Source organism: Simochromis diagramma, unplaced genomic scaffold (genome assembly GCF_900408965.1).
Source record: "Simochromis diagramma unplaced genomic scaffold, fSimDia1.1 OVJJ01000822.1, whole genome shotgun sequence".
Lineage (NCBI taxonomy): Eukaryota > Metazoa > Chordata > Actinopteri > Cichliformes > Cichlidae > Simochromis > Simochromis diagramma.
The window spans coordinates 162,872-179,151 of record NW_024387520.1 but is presented as its reverse complement, the minus strand read 5'-3'; the positions used below and the strand labels follow the sequence as shown (position 1 = coordinate 179,151).

At 38.6% G+C, this 16,280-nt stretch overlaps 2 protein-coding genes across 12 annotated transcripts in view; both read right to left on the bottom strand.

Moving 5' to 3' along the window:
* smtnb (smoothelin b) overlaps positions 1-672 on the bottom strand; it is a 52,540-nt gene extending 51,868 nt beyond the window's left edge. For 5 of the 6 annotated variants that reach the window (XM_040019768.1, XM_040019770.1, XM_040019769.1 and 2 more), the window contains exons 1-2: positions 560-672; positions 286-421 (exon numbers count right to left, since the gene is read on the bottom strand). In XM_040019768.1, coding sequence (XP_039875702.1) covers positions 286-336 — 51 coding nt within the window. In that variant the 5' untranslated portion in view covers positions 337-421; positions 560-672. Of the gene's footprint in view, positions 1-285 lie in introns of all 6 variants that reach the window. The other variant, XM_040019773.1, reaches the window with a different exon arrangement.
* Positions 673-2,395: 1,723 nt separating this feature from the next.
* On the bottom strand, positions 2,396-16,042 carry trafd1 (TRAF-type zinc finger domain containing 1). Of its 6 annotated transcripts, none has more exons than XM_040019777.1 (12): positions 15,934-16,042; positions 15,077-15,125; positions 14,840-14,975; positions 13,380-13,433; positions 12,859-13,282; positions 12,032-12,307; positions 11,893-11,957; positions 9,490-9,750; positions 9,172-9,310; positions 8,188-8,398; positions 7,935-7,992; positions 2,396-4,638 (listed from the first exon to the last, which is right to left on the bottom strand). In XM_040019777.1, the coding sequence occupies exons 2-12, from the start codon at positions 15,109-15,111 to the stop codon at positions 4,600-4,602; spliced, it is 1,698 nt and encodes a 565-aa protein (XP_039875711.1). In that variant the 5' UTR covers positions 15,112-15,125; positions 15,934-16,042; the 3' UTR covers positions 2,396-4,599. The 6 variants fall into 6 exon arrangements, with proteins under 6 accessions (XP_039875711.1, XP_039875714.1, XP_039875715.1 ...); XM_040019780.1 differs by having other exon boundaries at positions 15,980-15,998; XM_040019781.1 differs by lacking the exon at positions 15,934-16,042 and adding an exon at positions 15,404-15,895 and having other exon boundaries at positions 8,188-8,395.
* Between the last annotated feature and the right edge of the window lie 238 nt (positions 16,043-16,280).

Below are 16,280 nucleotides of genomic sequence, written 5' to 3'. Positions count from 1 at the left end.
GAATTACTCCCACTGTAGTGGTAAGCACTGGGAGTAGATGGCCCTGTATGCGTGCAGACCACCTGTCTGGACACTCTTACCTGTGAGGTATCAAAAGGTGAGACAAATACTGAATATATCAACAGCACTGGGCTCAATCACCGGTGATCAGACAGACATTTACCTGGATTAAAAGCACACATTTCATTTAAAGACATTTTCCCCCAAAACAAAGGAATCACTTAGCCCCCTAACACACTTATATCCCACAGTGCTCAACATTAGTATTCCCATTCATCTACTCACCAAAGCTCGGAGAGAGGGCTCATCCAACGCTGAATAGCTTTCCATGGACATTTCGGAGTGTCCTGTCGAGCTCAGGTGAGACGAGGTCTGGATAGGGATAGGTGTCCCGATCAACAACAACAACGTCTGTACCCACCTGCACGGCACGTAGGCTGTTGTTATCGTCTTTTTAAAAATTATCCGCACTGTCTATAACTTTCTACTCAGCACAGCAGAAACTTTTTTTTTACTTCTGACAACAGAAATAAACCATCGTCCTGCTACAAGAGCATACCTCGGTCGTCTTCGTCCGTTTCTCGAGTCACAATGAAAGCACACACAGTCCGAAGTTCTCACGAGGAGACGTTGGGAGCTTTTTGAACCGAGGATTCCCTCGGAAAGGTGTAACCCCGCCCCTCGCTGGATCTGGCCTCTCCCGGCGCTCATTCAAAGCGCGCCGCTGTGTGGGGAGACGTAAAATAGCCTCCAGGTGTATATGGCACTCAAATCTTTAAGATTCTCATTAAAATCCTACCTTTTTATAATATTAATGAAAGCTCCCTAAAATAATACTAATAATTATACATGCCTGTTACCAATAATTATAATAATAATTACATCGATTTATAGTCTGTAATTACCTGTTTATACAGTAAATAAGGGATTAGTTTATATGATAGTACTTATCTAATAAATGTAGATTTTTAAGTTTTATTGTTGATAACAGGGCAGTAGAGTAGACCGGAAAGGTGGGACAGAGACCAGGGAGGGAATGACACACAGGAAATAGCCCAGAGTTGAACTAGAGCCAGGCCCCTGCAGTAACCTTTCAGCAGATGGACATCCACTCAACCCACTAAGCTAAACTGACGCCCAAAGTGTGCCTTCACTACTGCCTTCATTCAAGATTTTGTGCACATGTTCCAGAGAGATTTTGGTTTATGTTGACACTGATAGCATCACACAACTCCACCACATCCCAAAGGTGCTCTGTTGGATTGAGATCTGGTGATTGTGGAGGTCATTTGAGTACAGTGAAGTCATTATGTTCAAGAAACCAGTTTGAGACTATTTGGCCTTTGTGACATCAGCCATCAGAGTAAGGTTACACTGTGGTTATGGACATAGTCAGCAATGACAGTCGGACTGTTTGACACTATGGAGCCCAAAGTGTGCCAAATAAATGTATCCTACACTATTGCACCATCAGCAGCCTGAACCACTGATAGGCATTCATGCTTTCATGTTGTTCACACCAAATTCTGATCCTACCATCTGAATGAAATCAAGACTCAGACCAGGCAGCATTTCTCCAATCATCTATTCATGAGGTTTTGCAAATTGTTTCCCGTTCTTAGCTGACAGAAGTGATAACCAGTGTGGTCTTCTGCTGCTGTAGCCTATCTGCATCATGGTCCCTCATGTTGTCCATTTAGATATGCTTTTCTGCATACTTTGGTTGTAACGATTCGTTATTTGAGTTCTGGCCTTTTTCCTCTGGCCATTGACATCAACAAAACATTTTCACTCACAGAACTGCCACTCACAGGATATTTTCTGTTTTGGGACGGTTCTCTGTAAACCCCAGAGATGGTAGTGTGGGAAAATCCCAGATCAGCAGTTTGTGAAAAACTCAGAGCAGCCCATCTGGCACCAACAACCAAGCTACGTTCACAGTCACATAGATTACCTTTCTTCCTCATTCTGATGCTCAGTTTGAATTTCAGCAGGTCATCTCAAGCATGCCTACGTGCCTAAATACACTCAGTTTAACACAGAAATCAAAGCAATTTACTCAAACTTAAAGTAAAATAATAAATAAATAAATAAATAAATAAATAAATAAATAATCAGAGATTCTGGATTTCTGATTTTCATGCACTTTAACCCAAAAATGATCCAAATTAAAACAAAATAAGTCTTGACATACAGGTATTTAACTTTACATTTAATGAATATATAATATATTAAAATTTAACATTTTAAATATTATTAAAATAAAAACATTTATACTGTATTCTTACTGTTAGAGACACTAGTATTTCACTTCCCTAGCCACGCTGTTGGCGGTAGAAAAGAAATGAGCAGTGGATTAAGTGAAGAACATGAGCAGATATTTTAGTCTTTCTGCCACTTTGTTACAACCAGGTTTATTCATGTGATGTATATGGAAAAGAAAATACAAACACCAGTCACAAAACTATCAAAGTGCGCCTTAAAACTTTTAATAACTACACAAGACAAAGAGCATCAAGACAGCTGTTCTTAAACAGCACGTCAGCCTAAAATCCAACAGAAACAACACACAAGGTGATTTCGCTCATGAGCTGCTGTCTACTTGGGCATTTTGATCACAAAGGCAAAATGTGCAGATCTCATTATATGAGCAGGCCCTATGTTACACACAAAATACATCCTATCTATCCTAACTACTTAGAGGAGAAACATACAAAACTTTTAACACTACTTCATAAAATATTAGAAAACATCTTATAACACCACAAATATAATTCTATAAGCTTTCTATATGAATTCTATATGATCCGAGATATGATGGTATTTAAATACAAATGAAAACATTACTGAGTAGTTACAAACAAATTATTAAAGACAAAAGTTTAACAGTATAAAAAGACAAGTGTTCAATCGAACCGGAAAATCTTCTCTTGGTCAAAGATGTAGAAATTAAAATTGTTCCTCAAGCCCTTTAAACTAAATGTAAAATCTATCAAAGTGCTTTAGGTTATAGAAAGACGAAGAAACGGCAAATAGTGGTTACAAAAAAAAAAAAAAATTTAAACGTAACAATAATAGGCTCGAGTAACAAACGAAATATAAAGTCTAACAAATGCACACTGTTGGGGTCGGGTGACTGCCCTTGACACACACACAGTTTTCTTCATAAACCAAGATGTGATTTTTAAGGTCTTAAAAAAAAAAAACAACAACAACCTTATATTCAGTATAAATTAAGTCCATCTTAGCATTTATAGTGAAGGCTTCATGTTAGCCATAAAACATCTGATATAAAGTAGAATATGTATGAATAAACCAAACAGACTTTTAAGTGCCCCTATTATACTTTGTAGGCTTTCCCTATCCTTTAGTGTGTTATGCATATAATCTGTATGTGAATGATGGACATAACCTCCAGGTATGCCTCAGGCCTGCATCCTTTTAAGCGGTCAGTCTCCTCTGGTTGTAGGCTATGTGAAAAATGGTCCTCGGCTCCTTGGCTCTTGGGATACCTACCCTGAGGAGTATTTATGGGCTCAGTAGCTAGCTTCAGCTCATACTGGATAAAACATGAAGTTCATTTTATAAATTATGCTCCTTGCCGGAGTCATCTGTCAGCATCTTGTCAATCAGAAGTTGATAACTAGTGAGTGTGCAGTTTTAAAGATCAGCTCGAGGCTTCCTAACAGGACTTCTCTAATGAACAGGTGACGCTACGCTGGCTACACTATTTAGCTTTTCTGTGCAGGTTTGCAAAGTTATAAAGTCCATAAGGAGTTACAACCCCCAGAAAACACTGCTCCTGAACTCATTCTAGATCGCTATGCACCGCACTCCTATAATGCCACAAGACTGGCACTCCCTCAAACAAAGAACGAGCAGCTGCCTCACAGTCTGCCATGATTTTCACAGTAGAGTCATTTCTGCTCATTCCAAAATATCTTAGTTTAGAGCAAAGCATGCCAAATGTTCTGCTGACTGAAAGACGGTATGCAGGAGTCTTCATGCACCCCTGATATCTGAGGAGGCAGAGTTCAGCACTCCTATAATCTTGATGTTAGAACAGCCACATCATGATGGTTCAGATAAGTAAGAGATAATGGTTGTGCTGTGATTTCATTTATATTTACATGTAAACTAATCACAGAAAGTTAGAAGTAATCAAAATTCTTTCTATTCTGGACTATCTTAAGTATATAATCAGAGCTGTCCTTGCTTTCATGCCAGCTGACCAATCAGAGCAGGGTTTTGTGCAACGGGGGTTCTTAAAATGAGAGGAGCTTAAATGGGAGCTTTTGAAGATTTCACAAGTATACAGTTTGAGAAAATTGTAGTTTTGAACATTAAGGCATGTAAGCTTACTGTAGCAGTCTCCCAAAATAAAAATTACAAAGCTACAAAGAAGCATAATAGGGGCACTCTATTTTTTTTATACTAAGAGTAAAATTCCTCAAGATATAAACTTTAAAATCCAAACACTCTCACAGGCACTTAGCAGATAGCTATATGTTTCATTAAGTTTCAAAAAGTGCAAAAAGTTACACGAAAAGCAGAAGAGTAGAAGATTTGGTTATTCCATTTCTGCACCAGTCTCAGCTCTCACTCTTCGTCCTGCTCTTCATTTTGCTTCTTGGGTAACTGCAGTTGAGAAAAAAGAAAAAAAAAAGTGAAAATGCTTTTAAAATCATGCTGTGTGGCCCTCACGTTAATTATACAGTTATTCTGCGATCAAATGTCTTCAAACTTTTCTTTTTTTTTTTTTTAACTCGTTCTGTGTGCAGAGAATTAATGATCTCACTTATTTCATAGTAATAATTACATCCTTGTATTTATATTTGCATCATCCTATGATCACCATGAAGAGCGTACATGGTCTGCATCAGTGTGCAGTTACATTTCTATCAAACCTTCTTTTTAGCATAGTGCTGGCCTTACTTTACTGGCTAAGGTCCACCTTTTGTGCACATTGGACAGAACTGCAAACAGCTGTGATGCAGCGTGAGATCCATCTATCAAAGCTAGCAGTATGATTTGGAGCAGTTTGTGCAGTAATGGCTCTTTTGTGATGGCCTAGCTGCACCATAGACATATAAATAGGTTTTTGTCACCCATGACCCCGTTGCTGGGTTCACTGGTTGCTATGACTTGGACCACTTTCAGTAAATGTTACCAAGAGCTCCCATGACCTGCTGTTTTGGACCTGCTCTATCCTCAATGTTTTCCTTGTGAAAGTTTCACAGAGGGGCGTTGAACAAAGTTCTTTCTTTGTGCTAGCTGGTTTAACAAAACCTAAACCCCAGTCAGAGATAACAGGTATCACGAGTGGTTATCAACTTTCTCTGTTAAGCTGTGTGCCCACATAAAAAGGGGCGCTTCACCCCTCATGTGACTTTTGCTCCTGCCCCAAATAATCCCTACGAGTGTCGTCTACTGTCATCAGAGATGCTATCAGATAGCGCTGATAAAATGGTGATTAAAAATCTATAAAGAACCTAAAAACTATAGCAGTGAAATGCAACACTGTCACAAATAAGATAAGAGATGAAATAATCTGGTGATTTAGTGTACAGACCAGTAAAATAAACATTATGTTAATTGGCAGAGGTGGAAAGTAACAAAGTACAAATACTGTACTTAAGTACAATTTTCAGGTATCTGTACTTGAATAGTTTTTGTTTTCTCACTACTCTTTGCTTTTCCTTCCTACAGTTGTTTGTTGAGGTACTTCAGCATCTAGCTAGCCATACTGAAGACGAGTAAGCATAAAGGGAATGTGAGGTCATTACAAATGCAGCGTTTTTAAATCAGCTCAACAAACATCAGCTAAAGGTCCAGCTGCTGTATTTCACTCCCAGATGGAGAAAGATAAGAAAGGGGACAGGAGAGAAAAAAGAGAGGTTAATCTAAAGGTAAGAATTGCTTAGTGGGATTTGATAAACTGTAAATTTAAAGCTTACATGTAAGTCCTCATGTTTTTAAATCAGATATTGGGTCTGTACATGTGACATTATGTTTTTTTCATATTGTCAAACTTGCTGCAAAGCAAACTGAGGTAGACTAACTGCTATTTAAAGGCTGCATGAAAATCCTCTGCAGGTTAGTGCAGGATAAACAGGTTAGATTCCTGTGCTGTGATTGGTTTAAAGTAAAGAACAGTGTGCACAGACTGGTGCACAGAGGCTGTGGTTTTATGGTCAGAGTTAGGTTACATCAAGTGTACCAGAGATTCATGTGAATTTTGGCTGATGATGCTAAATTCATACCAACTTTATACCATCTAGACAAAAGACAGCATAAACTGTGCGCTATCAATGTAGAGAATGGAAATCAGCCAGGACAACTTACGAAACATCTGCTTACATCAGGTTGAATTCAGTTGTGTGCATCCACAAAGAGCAGGAGCTATACTATAAACCACCGAATGTATGTCAATAGAGATTGTGCACAGTGTATGCACTGTTTGGAAGGTAAAGACACTGTCAAGGTATGTCACTCGTTATGCATAAATGTGCTGTGTAGGGATGGGTATCGTTTAGGTTTTATCCGATACCGGTGCCAAATAGGTACTTTTGAAACGGTGCCGGTGCTTAAACGGTGCTCGAACCGGTGCTTAAAGAATGGAGAACACAAAATTGGTCCATAAACCTCTCATGTTCAGCTGGTTTTTGTAAAAAGATAACAATGTTAGCCTTTTCTGCAGCTATGGGGCATATATGGTATCACTCTTGGCTGGAAGCAGTGCTTAAACAATGGAAAAAAACACAAACTTTGTCCAAAAACCTCTCATGTTTAACTGTTTCCCACTTTTTCTTTGGTCATTTTAGCCTTTTTGGCCAGGGTGAAGGGAGTATCTGCCATCAAACAAGAAGACAGCCGCATGTAACTACGATGATGTTTGCTAGTTCACCTTACTGCATTAATGTAATAACGTGTTTAGCCTACTCAACGTAAATTACACACGAACATTAAGCTACTCACGCAGAGAAGAACGGCTGCTGCTGCATCATCATCCTCATCATTTCTGCTACACTGGCAGGGCTAGGGGCCAGGACTCTATTCTTCGGGTTTTTGGGGGATGTTGCTCCGGGTCCGATAACTGGCAACCCACCCGACGTGCACGGTGTGAGGTCTCGCAGCAAGCTATCAAATACGGCGCATTTCTCGGCTTTTAAAAAAACGCTATGCGTCGCCAGCTGTTTAATCGGATTCTTGGTGTTACCTCCTTTGACAGTATCACAGTATCAGCTTAAAGCACTTGTTGCAGGCTGCTGAGTTTGCATATTTTGCTGTGAAGTACAGCCAGACTTTTGACCGCTTCGCCTTAGACATTTTTAATCTGTAGCTCTGCTCTAACAGAACGTACGTACCTGGCCCCGCCTACTATCCTCGGAAACGTAAAATGATTGGCTAGAAGTGTATCACAGCTCAGGAAAAAAAAGCACCGAAATAAAGCACCGAAATGTGCACTGCTTTTCGGTCTGGTTACTACCGTTTATGTCAGAACCGGTGCCATCATGGCACCGGACACCGGTACCCATCCCTAGTGCTGTGTTTTTATTGTTAATCAAATTAGGATTATTAGCAGAAACATCTTATTTGGTTTAACTTCAATTTTTTCTACTTTTACTTTTTTATGCCACCTGCAAAACAAAAAGTTTAGGCTTTAGTTTTGTTTGGTTTTTTTTACATTTTATTTTATTATTAACAGGTTACTTTGAATAGGTTAACTTTATCATAGTGCTCTGTCATTAATTTAAAGTTTAAGTTTTGGCAAAAACAATTGAGGAACAAACAAACAAACAAAAAAACAAGCAGGAAAATTAGCTGGTGTTGCCTGGGTTAACTTTTTGCTTTTTCACCATGTACATGCTCTCATCCTACAAACATGCAAACAAATATCAATGTAGGTGAATGGGATTTTAAAAGTTGTGTACCTTTGATACTTGATTCCTTCTGTTACCTCTTCCTTCTTTGTTTTCTGGATAATGAAGTCTGGTGGAAAAATACATTTAAATGAGAATATTAATAACATATCAGGTCCATTCATCTATTTTCTTTACTACTTGTTAAGAGTCACAGGGAAAATATCACTAAAAGTGCAGCAAAAAGTATATATTTAATAATTTTTTAAAAACTAACAACAGTCAAGTAAAGCTAAAAAAATATTTGCACATATAATTATTTTACCCTTTTAGAGATGCATTCTTGTCTGTGTCACAGAAAGAAAAGTGAGTCCCTTCTGCTTCTCCGGCCTGCTGAGGTCTGTTCTTAAGCGAAACATCAAAGTTTGACGCCTTCCTTTGATTCGGTTGGCCGATGCAGCTTTTCTGCCATCCCCTTTGGTTTTGCCCTGATGGTGTTTCCCTGTCAAATGCAAAGTCCTCATCCAAGAAGTCTGCTATATACAAGAGAATTAAAAAAAAAGAAAAAAGAAAAGGTGTAAATGAAAACAAATGCAGATGTAGATAAAACAGAAGAAAAACTGGACATACAGTATCTAGTAACCCAAATAAAATGCAAACAACACAAACCTTTAACAAGTTATACAAACGTGTTTGCTGATACTGCATGAAAGGTATTCTAGCTTTATGTATGTAGTTTCTGAATTCTGAATTTAACATTTCTTTAATTCTGATTTTATCTAACCACAAGTACAAACGAAAACTCAATTAAACACACATAAACATAAAATATCTAAATCAACTTTATTCTCATGCTGTGATCACATTTAACTCCCTGATGAAGGCTCGTTTGCTGAACAAAGTTGTTTTAGATTTATGTGCCGTTACAGCTCACCTGGCTGAGCTCGTGACCCAAATACTGAAGGCTAATGCAGTGGCCTGGATTTATGTCCACCCAGGCCATTTGCCGTCTGTCACCCACCCCCACCCCCCACACTTACACACACTTTCCCCTGCTTTTGTTAAAGGTTAAAATGCCAAAACGTGACTAAACCATGAGAACAAAGACATTTTAAATGTCATTTAAACACAAGTGCGTCAAATCGCTTAATCACTGTTGAAACACAGACTTACAAAATTATTTCTGCTCATATCAAAACAATGTCTCCATATGTTACTACATCACTGCAAATGGCATATTTAGATTTCTCAGAATTAGTCAGTTATTTATTCCCACATTTCAGGTTTCTGAATAAATGTCAGATTTTACCTTGGTGCCTTATTCTCCTCTGAAACTCTGGGGACGGCAGCCCAAAGGCTTCTCTACCAGGGCTTAGTGGCTTTTTGATCGATGCTTTTGTTACGTTATTCAGAGGGTGAGCACTCTGGGGGCGCATATCACATTTGTCCTGTATTAAAGAACAACAAAACAAACAAACAAAATAAATAAAACTTTAAAAAAAAACCAAAAAAAAACCCAATACATACACATGTAGTTGAACACATTTTAAAAGGTAACACAGAGTTCTTAACAGTCATCATGAAGTGGGAGTTTTGTATTGGCTGGGTAATTAGACGAGTGAAATACCTGATGGTGAAAGACTACAGCCTCTTCAAGAGCAACTCCACAAAATTCACATGGTATGACCACATCGCCCTCTAGTGGACTGGCTGGAGGACTGTAGGACGCTGGGGAGACTGACCGCGGGAAGGTGGGGATATTAGAAGCGAGTGTGTCAGGAAGGCTGTGCATCAGCCCTGAAGTACTGGTGCTGGTCCTGTCGTCTTTAGGTGGAGATGAGGGCTGTTTGCTGAAAGACGCAAAGGCCGAAGCAGGACTGCATCCAGTCTGAAACAGAAAAGTGGACACTGTTGAAACCTACGTAAGTCAAGTTGTCATGTTATGTCTAGATGGAAATAAGGCATGTGCTCCAACATGCATAGAGTTTAAGTGGACTGTGAACAATCGAAGATAAACCAAAGGTATGCAAATGTTTGCACGCTGTGTGATATCAGTCTGGATCTAAGCATTTTACACTGAGCAGCACACACAATTACTTGTCATTTAACAATACAGAGTGCCAACTGAGAGGGCAGCAGTGTGTGCAGAAGGCTTAGAAAGAGAACCAGAAATACACAGAGGTTATGAACTAAAGCTGAGGCTGGACTCAGACCAAAAGAGGGAAAATATCTGAAAATGTCAGCTGAAGTTACTTGGCAGGCTGAAGCAGGTCTTTTAGACTGAGTAAATGAATGTTTCTCTAAGAGGAAATATCTCATGGTTTCCTGTCAGATATGCATAAAGGTTAGTTTCAAGGTGTAGCCTCTGGGTGGACGCCATCAGAAATATCTAAGTTCATTAGTCAAAAAAACAGAAAGAAAGAAAAAAGAAATTAACGAGTTAGTGATTAAACATTTTACATTTATAACAAAAATGGCAATATCTTATTTAAAATAACTTGACTGACAGGGTAAAATCATCAAAGGCACCGTCTCTTTAAATAAAATTCCCAACGCCTGTATTCTAACTAACTGTTCAAACTAAAAAACAAAACAAAAGAAATCCAATGCGTTTCACCACACAAGCCATCATCAGAAAATAAAACAGGACTTTATAAGGAATACATGATCGTTTGTAATGACGTTCCACTAATGGTAAGCTTCCACCTAGGATGAAAGTGGCATTTTCCACCAGAGAAGCTCCACCAATAGGAGGAATCTTGAAAACCTGGACAGGTGCACCTATGTGTTATGGTGTTTTGGGCTTCTGCGTGAAGACTTCTGCACTGAAATACAATCGAGTTTTTGCTAATAGTTTATAATGGTAACACTATATAATAGCCCACGACTTAGAGCATAATTCCCCAGAAGTTAAATGGCATTTCAATGTATTTTATTTAAAAAAATAAATAAATATGCGATTATATTTACCTACAAATGCTTAAAAGGTTGGGCACATTAGAATAACGGGGCAGCAAGTCAGCTTTTAACAGGAGGGTGGCTGTGCATCCATAATGCACGTCAACATAATGAATATTAAATATAGATGTAAAAAATACAATAAAAATAAAATAAAGACGTAAAAAGGCAACATTAATCCACTCCATAATACGGCCCGTGTACCACAAAGTACGAAGTCGTTTTACTCATGCAATATGTAAAATTATTTACATGCTACTTTAATTTAATTACAGTATAATTATTTCTTTGTTTCCTGTAAAAGCCTGACTTGTAAGCCCCATATTCAAGTGTACCTACCTTTAGGTATTAGTGGGTAAATATAATTAGATTGTAATTTCAAATTAAAATGCATTGAAATTTCATTTAATTACAGGGGAGTTCGTTGCAAGCAGTATTTTAAAGTTATACTGAGTTTTTTAGGTTAAACATCACCACTCTGTGAGAATAAAAGCAGTTTAATGTTACTTGGAAATACAGTTCCTAGGAGTTCTTTGATGATTTATGCTTTGTGTTTTCCTTCCAAAGACAACTTGACATAGATTTGCTATGAATACTGATATGTTTTGTTCTCAAAGAACCAACTTTAAATATTTTTTGTTTCACTGATTATACAGTCAATAAACACCAAAATGCAAGCAAATGAATATAAGCTTTTACTTTGATAAGTCTGGGGAGGATGAACTGCTCCTTTTTATTTTCATTTGCTGAAACTGGCCCCCTCTAAACTTACACCATGCCTTATTACAGGCGGAAGTAAAACAAAGTTTAGAAATGTTGGACGTGAAGAAAATCAGCAAAAGATCCTTATTATTATTGAAAGCAACGCTTGTCTAAGTGTATAATTGTGACACACAGCAGTCTTTTCAGGCACCATGTGACTGTAGTGCTTTTGTCCATCATGTATTCTGTGACCCCACTCAGGTTTTAGCTCAGCCGATTTAAAGGAACTTTCCGACATCTAAAACTCTGAGTGGTAACATCGAGTTAGCACTGAGACTCAAAGAAACACCAATCAAAGGCAATCTCAAACCTGATGTAAAATGAGGTCGTCTTCTGGAAACAGCTCCTCGCAAAATTCACAAGGCAGCATTGCATCTGGGAAAACAATTTGAAATGATCAATAAATGGATATCCGAATAACCTGATGTTTCCAGCAAACATTAACTCACCTTTTTGATCGTGGTCCTGCACTGCACTTGTACTCGATCCAACAGTGAAGTCTGGATAGTTGTTGTTGGACAGAGAAGTGTTGGATTTTCCAATCTTGTGATCCCAGATACCACTCCACACGTTGCCCTCGACACCTCTGGCCCCCGTGTCTCCTTCAGTCTGCAGGCTGAGAGCCAACATGTAGTCCAGACCAGATGAATCATCATCCAGAGTGTGCTCAGTATGTGCCCATGTACTGCCGCTTCTGCTGTGCAGAAAATCACTCTGCCCCAGCACTGGAAGTACAAGATATTTAAAAAAATAATAATAATTAGTTCAGGAAAATAACTCAACAGCATGGCAGATTCATTCTAATCTCTATGCAAAATGTAGAGTAAAAGAAAATATAAATGTCTGTTTTACATTTTACCAAAAATAATTAAAGTTAAAACAAAGATGACAGTAAGAGACCTAAAGTGTGAGCAATATTTCACACGTTTTTGAAGAAAACTGCCAATAACACTGAGGTTAAGCTGACATAGACAAACACACAGTGCTGTGTATGTTCTGTCTGTGTATGTGTGTCCTCCCGCGCAATCAGGAGTTGAGGAACCAAATTTTGCACACAGGTACATCTTAGGCCCCTGAAGCTTCTGATCTAAAACACACGTTATGATGATATCATCATGATACCTAGCAATTATCTAGCAATGGGGTAAAATAACACATTTTTCAGTTTAAGCACCTACAACACCTTATAAAAGTATTTTAATTTTTCAGCTAGTTACATTTCTGGAGCATTCATTTGTGTGCTGCTGTTTCAAAATGTATCAATCAAAACACTCACAGCTGCTGAAAGGATTCTGTGGTGAAATATTTCTCCAGTCTCCTAAGGGCCGAAATCCCCTTGAAGCATTATAAACTGAAGGTCGGGGAAAGACCTGCTGCTCTGCTGCACTGACGTTATTATTTTTTGGGCCTCTCTCTTGGCTTCTCAGGGGGTTTCTAATGGAGTGAGCTTCCAGCCATGCCCCTGACTGAGGGTCCCCTGGACTTCGACCCATCCTACTGTTGTTTCTTTCTTGGGGTGGTGTGAGGCTTCCACATAAGGCCGGATGTGTAGCTTGTTCTCGCAGCATTACATTGCACTTGCAGTAGGGACAAGGCTCAGTGCGCGTTCCACAATAATCCTCGTGGTCTTTGGACTGACTGAAGACAAGCTCCAGTTCGCAGTACTGGCATGGAACCAGCCGCTGAGAGCAGTCAGAGCTCTGCAACAGACAATCATCATGAAGACGCAGGATTTAATGAAGATTAACGAAGCTGAGAGTTATAAAAATAAGGAATGGAAAGGCTTTTCAATAATACCTGGTGGGCATCCAAATTATTCTTCTCAATCTTCAAACCACACTTGCAGGTAATCTAAAATGAAAAGCACAGGATTTATTACATTATCATTATCACTGTTGTGACACTTTAGAATCCAATAAGGTTTAAATAAAGAAAAAAAAACCAACAACCCCCCCCACCCCAAAAAAGAGCTTGCACTTGAGAAGAATTTAACTTTTACATTTTTTAACTTTAACTTTTTACACTTTACACATTAATAAAACTTGTAGAGAGCAGGATGAAACTTTTATCCAGGTTCAGAAAAAGTTTGAGAACCACTTCAACAAAAAAAAAAAAAATCATCTGTGATGTATCACAATATTTCAGCAACTGAGAAACACAAAATGTACATAAAAATATTTTAAAAAGCAGTGACTATGTATCACCGTGTGTTTTATCATTATTATTCCCTTCTGACAAGATGTCCTGCGCACAATTACATCTCTGTCAGCCATCTTCCTTCTGAGTTTCTATTTCTTCATTTCAAGTTAGCCAACTTTCATTTCCTTAAGCCCTTTCCTTTTGTTAAGTAACACCAAATGAGTCATAAAGAGAATCCAGTGAAATCAAATGGGTGGTGGAATCAATTTACAGCAAATAAATGTTTTCATAAATTCAGAATTGAATTTACAAAGCTTCTTTCAACATACAAAGTCTTGAATAATTAGGCCCCGTTATATCCCTTATATATTATTATCCTAACAGAGCACTTTAATCTCGCACTGCAAGTTAACTTCAGTCTCCATGAGTTTTCAAACATAGAATGGGAGGCAAAACCTTCAACTTTCAGGCCCCGCAACTATGGAACCATCTCCGAGTTCGGATTTAGGAGACAGACCCTCTCTATTTTTAATATTAGGCTTAAAAGTTTCTTTTTTGATCCACCTTATAGTTAGGGATGAATCAGGTAGGCCTAACATTCCCTTTGTTATGCACCAATAGGCCTAGGCTGCATGAGGTCTTCTCAGACCTGTGTGTTTATACTGCTGTCTTTAGCAGTTATCAAGTTTGTGTCTCACATCCATAATGTGTCTTTTGTCTTAGCTCTCTCTGCGCTCTCATCTTTCCCCTACAGGTTACAGATTATGACTGCCTCTCCTTGAGCCTGGATCGGGTGAAGGTTTCTTCCTGTAACCAGGGAGTTTTTCCTTCCCACTGTCGCCAAGTCCTTGCCAACAGGGATCGTGTGATTATAGCAGTTTCTTTCTAAAATTGTAGGGTTTTTATCTTACAGTACAAAGCACCTTGAGAGGAAAGTTGTTGTGAGCTGTCAGTAAATAAATAAAACTGAACTTCATAACATCTCTCTCTCTCTTTACACACACACACACACACACACACACACACACACATATATATATATTCCCCACCTCTGAGAGCACACATCTATCTATTGCAGAGATCATGTTAAAGTCTACATCGCTCCTCTTCAGGCTTACCTGTGTATGTTCCTGCTGCTTGTGATCCTGCAGGTCTGACCTGGGTACTGGCTCCTGGCACACATCACACAGAGAAATATTTCTTCTGCAGTGAATCTCGTGGGTTGTAAAATTGGCCTCAGGGATGTCATGTTTGCTTAAAGGGATAAAGAAAATTAAGAAACCTTTTATAACGTCAATCTATAAAAAATATTCATCGGGCGATGCAAAATATTCCACCTATTATATTATACCTACCAATTGCCACAGAACTGTGTGTTTTCATCTGCCATGATTTTGCCAAAGACTGTGGGGAAAAAAGTAATACATTAGTAACAAATCAGCAAGTTGTTAGGAGGAAGATACATTTAAATCAGCTCTCTGGTGAGTTTGGCGTTCATATGAGCTACAGTTTGAAGCTAAAGAATATGTGTGACTGATTCGTGAAAAAGGTGGCATTTGAACATCGGGCGACAATAATATTTTTTTTATCGAGCTCTATTAAAATAGGCCCAGACATTATATGGGCCGCCACTGTTGTTAGTCATTGAAACTGCTTGGCAGCAGGACTTTCGGTTTGCTCACCCAGTGTTTCAGGCAGGTAGCTGACGTTAGCTGACAACGATGGCCTGAATTAGCAAGGAAATTCCTCCTCAGTAATAACTAACAAGCATATTTGAACTACCTCGAAACGTTTTACTGTGCTAGCTCCTTATTATTTTGCTAGATATATAACCCCGTATTGAATACACGACTAGGTATCACCGCAAAGTTAACGCTAGCTAACTAACTTTATAAGCGCATACGAAGAGGCTACTAAGCCAAGAAGCTAATGTAACATCGTTTTTCCCCCCTTTAGATAGTTTCTGCCGACCGTTAGAAGTAAAGCCAAATCAACCGATTTAACGCTAGCGCTTATCAGTCAATGATATTCACCCAAACTCACAGACGACAGATAACTACTTGACGACAACTAGCCAGAAAAACAGTTCGCTATTTCCTTCTTGAGCTGATTTAGATTGACACCCAACGCGTAGTTCGTCAGGCAGTTTACGACTCAACCAAACCAAAGCGTCTCGTCACAATTTATAAAATTGCACCCAGAATACACCTACCGAACGGAATGGCAGGCTCTATATTTTGGGGTCTGGACCCACTTACGTTGAAGCAGTTAAGGGTCAAAGTTAACTGTAAGTCTTAACTCAGGGCACAAAAGCTTCACTTGTCTCGCCAGACTGATCTCTGATTGGTTGACAGGAGGACCGTGCAATGGCTGAAAACGTCTCGGGTAAATCTACTTATTTTTATTTTTTCTATCCTATTTCTCCGAAATCTTACACATTTAATGGTTTAGTGCACATTTTATTGTATATTTAGCTAGATATTTAAACCTATCATTTCAAAACATGATTTTCGTTAATCAGTTTTCTTTTTTTAAAACCAGAAAAATAATAGTTTCAAA

Coding starts and splice junctions, on each gene's coding strand:
- trafd1 (XM_040019777.1), bottom strand. CDS start 15,111: ATGGCAGATGAAAACACACAGTTCTGTGGCAATTG. Junction 9,311..9,489: donor CTGTAGTCTTTCACCATCAG/GTATTTCACTCG, acceptor TCTTTAATACAG/GACAAATGTGATATGCGCCC. Junction 7,993..8,187: donor AAGAATGCATCTCTAAAAGG/GTAAAATAATTA, acceptor TTTTTCCACCAG/ACTTCATTATCCAGAAAACA.